Raw genomic sequence first — 11,322 nt, 5'->3', positions numbered from 1 at the left:
AGGTGTAAGCGAAAGTTTAATAAACTCATATGTTAAATTTATAACTAATTCTTTATCATGTGGATTCATTTTTAAGCGAATTTAATTTTTTAGACCCATTTTTTCTCACTCAAATTACATCAATAAAGTTTTGACATCTTTTTTTTCTATCTAAATGCATATTAAATACATTTATTTTGATACAATCTTTGTTTTTAAAACTAATGTTTCTGAATGTGACAGAGATTTTTCCATGGTTACTATCGAACTTCAATACTTTCATTAAATTTTCGGCAACTGTTTCTTTCCTCTCTGTAACATTTCGTAATTGACATAAAAAGTCCCCAGTAAACTGATTGTAAGACATCGTATGCAGTAGATCACCTAAGTCAAACATCATTCGCCATGGTCAGTGATTGGGTGGGTGACCACTTAGATCAGCCTGTGGAGTTGTATCGGTACTCATTATGCTGTTTTACCATAAAGTGCTCAACAGGTTGAGGGGCCTCCCACTCCTAAGGGAGGTGCCATCCCCTCTGCAGAGGATCAAAATTGCAATGTTATGTCATCAGATCATCCTCAGGGATGTTTCCCAGACCATTGCCAATAGCCCATTGTGCAGCTCTACTGCAATGTAAATAAAGTACTCTCCTACTGCTACAAAAAAATATGCATTATCAAAAAATATTATATTTATTTTTAAAATCTATACAAACTTAAACACGTTTAAAATAACACATTCACTTTAATGTTAAGTGTCTTTCCACAAATCCATTACATCAGAATTATTTGTTTTTTCAATAATCCTTCTTTGCAGTTTTTGTTCTTGAGAAGGTTTTAGTTTTGTGTCCCATTCCATCAAACTGCTTCTTCTCATTAAATCACGTACATTTATCATGGGCATTTTTGGTTGCCCATAATGGGAGTCTACGGCACTCTCAGCCCATGAGGCCAACCCTGGGGGAAGCTTTGTGGCTGAAAATGCTTGCGGTGTAATTTGGAGAGCTTCCTTCCACACTGAAAATGTATCTTGTTTCATAAAATCATAATTACTGTAATGTAGAATTTTATCTAATACTTTTGTATTTTCTCTCAATAACTTACTGTACTTTTCACCAAGGAAGTCTGCTATTTGTAAGATTGCACCTCTTGTATCATCTCGCAGCTGTTCGTAAGTAATAAAAAATATATTATCGTCGTACCTGTGTTCGTAAAACGAGAGTAAATGATCAAAATAGTCATTATAATCTGTTTCGCCTCGTATAAATATTTTAAAAAAATCATCAAAAGAGCCTTTAGAGAAACCATAAGAGGGAAACATTTTTGTATGATGGTACATTGAAATGCAACAATCCTTTGGATGTCGCGCCACATAAATATATTTGGCATGCTTGGCGTATGGTATCATGTCAAATGGTAAGTGAGAGCGTATGGGGGAAGGCCTGGGCATTTTTTCCACTACTTCTGCTCCTAGCATTTCAAGATAAGGGGTGCATGCAAAATATTCTTCAGTAGTTTCAGGTAATTCTCCTTCGTGGAGAAGTAGAAGTGCTATTTGCATCATCCATGTTGTTCCACATTTGGGGTAAGTGACAACAAAGACATCATATGGGCGGGGTTGATAAGTTAATGCAGATCGGACAGTATCTGGATGAAAACCTTCTACAAATCGAAGCCCTTCGACCGTCACGTAACGGGGAGTGGGATTAGATGACATGGTTGGAAATTTCAAATTTATTTGTTCGCCTGTATATAAGAAGAAAAAATAATTTTAAAAATTATGTACTTGTATTACAAAATACATTTTATTTTTAAAATCAGAACGACAGACTTGATAAAATTAAATCTTTTAAAAATTCACAGTGTTGCTAAGTATGTTACGATTTATCCCTAATTATTATGATTTTGTAGTCAAGATTAGAGTGTTATGGTTAGATAATAAAAATTACAGTTTTTGAGAATTTTCGCAATAATTTATTAAAAATTAGTTCTTTTTTTATCCCTTTTAATTGCCAAGTAATAGGAAATTTTGTTGTTTTCACTGAATATTCGAGAAACACTTAAGTGTTACTTTTTTCTATTTAATAGTAAATTCATGCATGATGTTATTAGTATTTGGTATGTACCTATATAGAATAGTGCAGTAAAAACACCTTAAAATTGTGCTAATTTGAATTTTGTTAGCATTATTTATGTATTATTCTACTTCTGATTACTGATAGCTTTTTAGAAAGTTTGCACCTCTAAATTCCCCTATCCTTGTATTGTAATAATAAATATGCTTACATATTTAGTTATTTTGAAGCGAGGATTTGAAACTAACTAATTAAATTATTTCTTTTATTGTCCTAAAATATAGTTTTATTTTTAAAAAACAGTTTTTACTCTGAATTATTTTATAAATGTATATCTTTAACCACTAGTATAAACTAACAATTATAGCCCATAATGTTTGCAGATCAAATATATATGCATTGTGAGTTGAGGTTAGGGCGTAACAAAAGTAAATAAATGTATTTAAAGTGAGAACATGGTTTATTTTAATCTCTTATCACATAAAGAAATTTATGCAGCACAAACAATTTTTACTAGTGTAAAATTATGATAACAGAAGAAATTAATATCTAGAAAAAAATTCTAGAATTGTTTTGTCTAAAACACAACAATATTAAGGCCAATTTTTATCTAAACTGTTACCTTTAACCATTTGGCCTTCTTGAAAAAATTCTTAATGTCAAACAGTAGTCCAGCTTTGAATGTGCTGAAAAGAAAAGGAAATAGTTATGCATAATTTTTTATTTCGTTTTTTTGTTAAAATGTGCTACACAGAATTTAACTATATGTCAGTGCCTCGATATGCCGAACTAAGTTCTACCGAGTTTCAAACTGATTCACTAAAAATTATTGCAATACCTATTCTAATTTCAGAGCATAAAATAATTTGTCCAATCTTTGGTTGAATCTTAATTTTTTCTTACGATATCTTGCTTTTACATATTGTTATAACAGTACAATTTTTAGTTTTTTAATCCGAAACTTGACTCAACTTACGTTATCACAATTAAGCATCTGCGTAAGAAAACTTTATTTAAATAGCGAATTAATCTGATTAATAGAGAATGACAATGCACATGATTCTGTGATGAAGGTTATAGAGATGTGAAAGGAAATTTGGTATTTATGCTTCTCAACTAAGCTTTTTGACTGAGTTGGAAACCTATAGGTCCATCTCCAAGTATAATCATATGTTTCAACTTGAAAGTCGTGCTTGACTTTTATCGTATCTCTATTTTTAACACATTATAATCTCTTTAATATATAAACGCAAGCAGTTCCGAAATCACTGCTTTTATAATATGTGTTTTTAAATTCCTTGAGTAAGATTAAATTTAAAATATACGCACAGGAGGAATTGTTAATTGATGTTTGAGCAGCGAAAAAACACCATCGAAATATTACGAATCACCACTGAGCAAGGCAATTTGAAAAACCTCAAAACCTGTTCGATTGTCCAGAGGAGCGGAAAGGTGATTATTAGGAACAACTTCAAGTGCGCACGGCAGTCAATCAAGCGTAGAAATTCATCCGTCTTTCCAATAAGGATTCGTCAGTTTTTGACAGTGTTTTTCTTTTTTTATCCTTTAAATTTTGAAAATCAACTATAATATATCTATGCAGCTTAGAGATTACGAGTTACTTTAAATATTAACTAGTGATTCCTAATGTGTAAATTTTTTTTAAATCTTAATTGTTGACGAAGATTCTATAAATATATATTAAAAATAGTGATTATAGAACACCCTATGTAATCTACGTTTATACACAGGTTACATTACAAATTTTGCTTTTGCTGGGTAGAAAATAGTTTAACATTTCATCACCTAGAATTGCTTTTGGGAACACGGTTCTAATAGATTCCTTCTTTTGGACAAATGTTTTTTTTTTTCTGTTTTTGTTTTCAATTAAGACTGCTTTTCTAAAAATTATATCATAAAAGGATCTTTCAAAACTATTTAAATATTACACCTATTGTTATTCCATTGTTTTAATCTTGCATTTCACCAAATCTCTAAGATAAATTCGGATAAGCGAATTATAATAAACTAAACTTTCTTAGGAAAATATGCTTTGTCACTTTTGCCAACTGCAGTTTAATAGAATAACCATAACTAGCACTCTTTTAATAAAAAATTAGTTAAAAGACCCAGACATTTATTATATTATTTCAACGTCTCTATTGTAAATATTACTGCTTGGGTAAAAATAGAAAATTCAATATTTTGGCTATAATGTTTTTTTAATATTTTAAGTTTATTTTTACCCGAATTATTTATTTTCACTTTCTTGGCTAAATGATTGTATCAGCATCATTAGAAGAACAGACTTAAAAGAAAATTTTTAAATATTCACACACATACTTTTTATTTAACTTTTGAGGTGTTTTTTTTTTCTATTAAAATAAATGGAACAGAAATACTGCTGTGCAATAGAAAAATCAACATAAGCGCAAAAATAAATAAATAAATAAATTCAAAATTGAGTTGTTTTTTTTTTTTTTTTTTTTTTTTTGTATACATTTTCCATTTTTGTATAATAAACTGCACATCGCAAAAATAAATAAATCGGAAATAAATTTTGTTTTATCCTTTTTCTGAAATTTCGCTTCAGCGTTCGTAGTATATTAGCAATAGAAGGAAAATAGTTGTCAAGGCACTTTTCTCGAAATTTATTGTGCAATTGTACGGCACAATAGTAATAATAATAACATAAAAAATCTCAAAGAATTTTTTACTTTGAAAAATAACGTAAAAGCAAAAACAATCTGACTTGTTGCTCTTAAACTTAATTATTCTGATATCCACTAATTCGTGTTGGCAATTTAATATCAGAGCTCTAATCAATGACTGATGTGAAACAGGCATATGGCACCTTGCCATATCATTTGTTTGCAAGAATATCTTAAACCAAAATAATTATACCATTTGTATTTTCTTTTCTAGAATTGACAAAGTGATTTGATCCAGAATCAGATTAAACGATATTGAAAAAAGAGGAAGAAGGAGAATTAGTTTAAAATTGGAATTTATAAAACTATTATATGAAAAGCATTTCAAGAAAGAAAAAAGACATTTCTTCTTATTTCATTGACAATTAAACTACTACTTATATTTTCTCATTAGACTTGAAATTATTCAAAAGAATACAAAATTTATTGCATAAAAAGCTGTGCTATTTTAGTCTTTAAAGATTAAGCATTTATTTTTTAATTTTGTTTCTTATAATTAATTGACCATAATTGCTTGTTTAATTTTTTTTTTTTTTTTTTTTAAATAAAGATATTTTTGTGAATGCAAAGGATTTTCTTCAATATTCAATTGACTGTTACTTAGCATGTCCCCCCAAAAAACTGAAAATACACTGAAGCTAAATGGCGATATACAAGGGCTATTGTGGAACAAAAGGATTTATAGAAGCTCAGAAAAGAATTTATTGTGGAACAAACAAACTCGAAAATAGAACTACTTACCTTCGTTCACATAAAGAAAGTTCATCCAAAGTAAACAAAAACTGTGAACTAAGCAAATATTTTTCACACGATTACTTTTCAACTACAATGAGTTCACTTTTGTCAAGCAGCATAGAATGCCGTACATGTATAGTAGTTCCCCGAAATACAATTCTCTGTGATTTGGATAAAATACGGCAGACAATTAATGAAATTTTAAAAAAATTAAATAATTTTCTTTTCAATTAAATATTAATACATAAATTGTATAACTGAACTCTGTTTCGAATAAAATAACGACTCTTTGGTTTTGTGAGGGGAAAAAATCGATAGCTCGTTGTTTTTGCAAAAAAAATAAAAATTCTTATTAATTAGTACAAAATGGCATAAATGTAATAATAGTTTGCATAAATTTAATAATATACACTTGTTATATCCAGCTACATGTTTTATTCGTTTCAAGAATTCTTAATTGAGATATGGAAATAAAAGCTATAAATGTAAATTCCACTGGAATAATAAGGCATTTCAATTAAAACAGTGAAAATAGGGCGATATTCCTAATTCAAGAATTCATAATTAAATGCTTAAAAAATAAAAGTTAATCTAATTTAGTTTTATGGGTTGTGAAACTGGTGAATGCTTAAATTATTGAAATTTATCAACGGAAGATACTACAAAGCGCGGGCGAGAAAATTTTATGACAGCCTGGATATTTTTATAGTTTCCGTGTTATAGGTAGAATTCTTTTTTTTTTATCAAATTTTTTTTTAATTTATTAAATATTTAAATAAATTTTAGAGTTTTTTTCTTGTAAATATGATCATTTAAAAAATATATATATATGTTATACGCGTAACGAAAACTACATCAATGCCAACCATGAAGTTCTGCTTGCTTCCGTCACCAATCCCTATGATTTTTTCGCAATCTTTTTTTGTTTTTGACAATAGACAGATTAAAAGTTATTCAATTAAATGATCTTAAAATTTTTTTTTATAGAATTAAAACAAATGTTGTCTCACAGATTTAGCTTCAGATTCTACTAAAGTAAAATTTAAACCTTATCATTTTTAAGAGCAACCACCAACTTTCTTTTTCTTCTTTTGTAATTCTATTACTGGTTTTAGTCACTTTAAAAACTAGTTAAATATTTTTCGTATCGAGATTATTGAGCAATAGCGGAAACGTTAATTCGTAATAATGCTTTGGAATTTTACAAACTCATTTTATATTCCTTGTTTTTATTACTTTCGTAGGCTGAATGCACTTTTACATAAAAATAAATATAACTAATTTTAAAATAAATATGACATATTATTAGATTGTGAAACTGTTACTAAATTACTTTATCATTATTTGTAGCATAATAATGCTATATCAGTTAAATATAATAAAGAAACGCACTTTTTGTTTCAAATAATTTATTTCGTATTATAATCAAAATAAAAAACGAAATTATATTGAAAACAAATATTATAAGTAAAAGCCACTAAATAAGAGTTAAGTAAATAGTTAAAAAAAAAAAGGTAAATATAATTTTTATTGATTTTATTCAGATGTCAACTAAAAAAATGTTTGGATTATTTGTTTAATATTCATATCGTGATTTTTGTGTCCAATGAAAATGCACGGAACTGTAAGGATGACAAGTATATTTTTATTAGGAATCTTTTCGTGTATTCTAAGAGATTTTTCACATCCTCAATCACATACACGCGCCGCTTTTAGTTTCACGCATTTTATTTATTTAAATATTTTTATTTTAGTTCAAAACATTTAGAGCAATATGAAAACTAAAGATATATGTTTTTACTTATTTCAATCAATAAATTCGCCTAGAAAAAAGCAGCTTTTTTCAGAAAATTACAGTCGTGTTAAAAATAATATAAATTATAAGCTTTGCAATTTAATGGAGGGACAGTAAAACCTTATATCTTTTATTAAAAATAGTTTTTAATATTATATGAAATCTTATAAAGTGTAAAATAACGTATAAAATGATTTTCCTAAATTAGACGCAAATCAATTCATATTATTTCAAATTAAAACCGAACTTAATTTGGATAATTCGTACATTTTTTAGAATAAATGAATATTTAATTTATAAAAATGTATACCCATAATTTTTTTAAAAACAAACATTATTTTTTTCATAATATTTGCAAACAAATATGATGTAAAAAAATTCAGTTTCAAATATGCATTAGTAGATAAATATAAGCTTACTTATCATAAAATAATTTGTAGATTAATAATCCTAAATAATTTCCTAAATTACACTCCATTTTATTAATATTATTACAATTAAAAAAAAACTCAAATAGTAAATAGTCAAATAAAATTAATGAATCCAATTTGATTTTGTAAAAATGCACATCCATAAATTGTTTTAAAATTTCTCATACGTAATGCAAACAATAAAATATGAAGAAAAAAACTTTTTTTTTCAGTTTCAAATATGCATTCTGTTACGCGTTAAACAATTTTTGATTACAACATCAAGTCTGTAATCAAATTCTTTTCAGTCATTTAAGCAGTTTTACACTGTCAAATGGTTTTTAATCTGATGCCTCTTTAGATTCATTGATTATGATTAGTGTTTTTGGCAATGTCAATGTTGATAAATCGTTGGCAAAGAATTCTCACTGGCCGTTAAAAAAAAGAAAAAACTCTGGTGGTATTAGTGGTGGCGGTTTTAGTAAGTTAGCAACAGTAACAATTTATTTTGTAAGATGCAATTTTAACATTTAGATGCTTGTTGAGACAGAATATTATAATACCTTTGAAAAATAACTAATAGTGGTGGCTATAAATTATAAAGATTTATCTTATTCACGTTGGCATTTTCTTTTTAATTTTTAAGATTATCGAAAGCCCTATGACAACTAAAAAGTTTTTCATGGCATAAAAAATTATTTTACAAATTAAATATCTATCTTACAGTGTCATAAATACTAGATTTTATAAATGTTATGAAAATATAAATTATGCAAATTAAATATTAGTGTTATACAGACAGAGGTACAGGTTTGATTATACAGATTATATATTTGTCTTTTTACAACCATAGAATAATCCTCGATTAAGCCTTTAATATCATATACATTCTCTATAACTACCTTTATTAATATTAAAAAATTGGTAACCCCATCGTTCGAAACCATTAAAAAGATCAGAATTCCGTGGTTCTGTTGTTATAAAACTATCAAAATCTTTCTTGCTACCATCAATTAAGGAATTCATATGGTTTCCCTCTGAGAATTACTACTATAAATAAAATTGTAGTTGTTCCGATACATTTATTTATCCAAAAGCCCCAGCTCTATGATAGAAGACCTAGAGCTGCTGCTTTAAAAGTAGTTTTTTCACCTTTGTCATTACGTACTCATTGCCAAAATTCCTCCACTTTCGTGACTAGCATTTTTTCTTCCTTCTAAACTTAAATCAAAAAAGAGAAACATGTTTTTTTCCTATTGTTAACTGTTATTAAGAGTGCAACACTTAATTGTTGATGACCTAAAAATTCTTTTAAAAAATATCCTTAAAAAGTGCAGCCTCTGAAAACCATTAAAATGACCTTAACCGGTTAGCGCCCTGCGTCGTGTTTATGGGAGTTTTTTCGGAAACATTTATTGTGGTAGGACTATTGTTTCAAAATTATAATTTCTATAGGAGAATTAAAAAATTCTCACCCACTATAATTTATCTTTGATTTCGATACCCATTACTAGAATTAGTAAAAAATAAAATGAAATCGAAATGAAATGGTAGCAATAGAAGAAAATATCTACATATTTTGAATGTAAACGTCATACCATTTTTTTTATAAAGCTACTTTTTAGATTACTTTAGTATAAAAAGCGGTGATAAAACTGAAAATAATGGCTTAAAAAAATTACTTTTATATGAACTTTTTTAAAAAAAAAATATTAATCGTAACTTGTATTTATAAATTTAATAAAAAGTATGGTAATAATTAAAATAGACAAGTAATTTTTAAATAGAATGAAATGTAGATAGAATAAGATATAAATAAATAAAAAATAAAATAATATGAATAAATAGAATTAAAATGTGTATAAAAAATAGGCCAGGGTTGAAGAGAATCCACGAGAAGGCCAAGGCCCTGTACTGTCGTGCCATTAGGATGATTTTTATGGTTTTTAAAGAAAACAATTCAGAAGCAAAATGCTCTTAAATGAAATGCAATAAAAAACAATTTATAGCAATTAAAACTATGAAAATCGAGCAATAACTCTGATTAAATGTACAATAATACGGTTTTTTAAATAATTAGTTTCATAAATGTGATGAAAAACATAGTTGCACTTTGAAATAATATAATATTTTTCGGTAGACTTTTAAAAAACACATTGCGTGTCAAACGAAAAATCGCTTATTCATCCTTGATATGTAAAATTAGCAGCGGTATTTTTTAACATATTTCATACATTCTAACCCTAATTATTGACTGTTTTTATTATATATTAAATTAAAAAGTAAAATCAAGCCACATAGACACATTTAAGTATGTTTAATTTGCAAATGGCACGCAAGAAAAGTATACAATCCACTCCCAATATCTTGACTTTTTGCCGCTTTATCGCACTACGCGCCCGAAACTAAGTACATAAAAATATTTTGAAATCTGATCTTTCATTTATATGTTAATGGCAAAACATATAATGAATTACGTAAGTTTAAGGGCAGCCAACGTTTATCAACAAAAAAAAGTGAGATTAAAAAAAAAAAAAAAATGAGCCATATCTTACCTGTAAATTTGTTCGGTGTTAATATGAAATTTAATTCCGGATTGAAAGCATAGCTCATTGAGAGTGTTTCTCAATCAGAACTAATGGAGAAAGAATGGGATACGGAAGAGGAAAAATACCTTCCGCATCTTCTGAGTGCCTCAGTTGGACTAAAAATAAGCCAAAGGTCGTTTTCCTCCTAGAAGTGCCGAAAATACCAGATGTTCATATTTTCTCACTGATTTTGTAGTTTTGGAGGCCACTTTACAACTTGTTTGCTTATTGCCTCTAATGAGAGTGGGAGTTTTAACTTGTTTGGTTATTTGATATTTTCCGGATCAACAATTGACATTTTTTAGTTTGATTACTGTCTAGACTTTGAATAATACAAATATGAGCGATAAATTTCGACAATTTAGTGATTCTTTTTTCCAAGATAATTAATTCAGGAATTTAATATTTTATTGGAAAAAAATTTGATTAAATGGAATGAACAAGTATACAGTATATATTTTACAGCTAAAGCGAGAAAGCCTAGTTAATCTGCAGATTGATTAGGGTAATCAAGTCCACAATATATATATATATATATATATATATATATATATATATATATATATATATATATATATATATATATATATATATATATATATATATATATATATATATATATATATATATAAATGGTTAAAATGTCTCGATTCTAATCCGCAGTCAATTTTAGTAAAACTGGATACAATAACTGATTATTATACAATATACAATAATTTGGTAAGTCAATAACTAGTTTATCTTTAAAAAACTGCTAGATTTAAAGAAAAATATACTGGTATGTATAACAATCAATATTGAGTTTTATAAATATTAAAATATTTTTAAAATTTTTTTTTTATAAAAAACTGTTTTTGTCAAAATTAGGTAGCGACGAAAAGATTGAAACTATAGTTACAAGACAAGTTACATAAGCTGCTTGCAGAAATTTTTTTAATTCATATTTTGTGTTCGCAGAATGTTTTTCCTAGTCTGATCGTGTGCTCGGTATAACGTAAAATACCCTCGTGCACTTCTAATTCTTATCTC

General features: G+C 27.4%; 1 protein-coding gene across 3 annotated transcripts; it reads right to left on the bottom strand.

Annotated features, from left to right (window-relative positions):
* Window positions 1-651: 651 nt before the first annotated feature.
* LOC107439587 (sulfotransferase ssu-1) lies at window positions 652-10,601 on the bottom strand. Of its 3 annotated transcripts, XM_071178723.2 has the most exons (4): window positions 10,261-10,594; window positions 5,507-5,661; window positions 2,677-2,740; window positions 652-1,725 (listed from the first exon to the last, which is right to left on the bottom strand). In XM_071178723.2, the coding sequence occupies exons 3-4, from the start codon at window positions 2,684-2,686 to the stop codon at window positions 731-733; spliced, it is 1,005 nt and encodes a 334-aa protein (XP_071034824.1). In that variant the 5' UTR covers window positions 2,687-2,740; window positions 5,507-5,661; window positions 10,261-10,594; the 3' UTR covers window positions 652-730. The 3 variants fall into 3 exon arrangements, with proteins under 3 accessions (XP_071034824.1, XP_015907720.1, XP_071034823.1); XM_016052234.5 differs by lacking the exon at window positions 5,507-5,661 and having other exon boundaries at window positions 10,261-10,593; XM_071178722.2 differs by lacking the exons at window positions 2,677-2,740; window positions 5,507-5,661 and having other exon boundaries at window positions 10,261-10,601.
* Between the last annotated feature and the right edge of the window lie 721 nt (window positions 10,602-11,322).

This window comes from Parasteatoda tepidariorum, chromosome 6, assembly GCF_982258835.1.
Source record: "Parasteatoda tepidariorum strain Cologne lab strain chromosome 6, Ptep-v5.0, whole genome shotgun sequence".
Lineage (NCBI taxonomy): Eukaryota > Metazoa > Arthropoda > Arachnida > Araneae > Theridiidae > Parasteatoda > Parasteatoda tepidariorum.
This window is presented reverse-complemented; position numbering and strand designations above follow the sequence as displayed.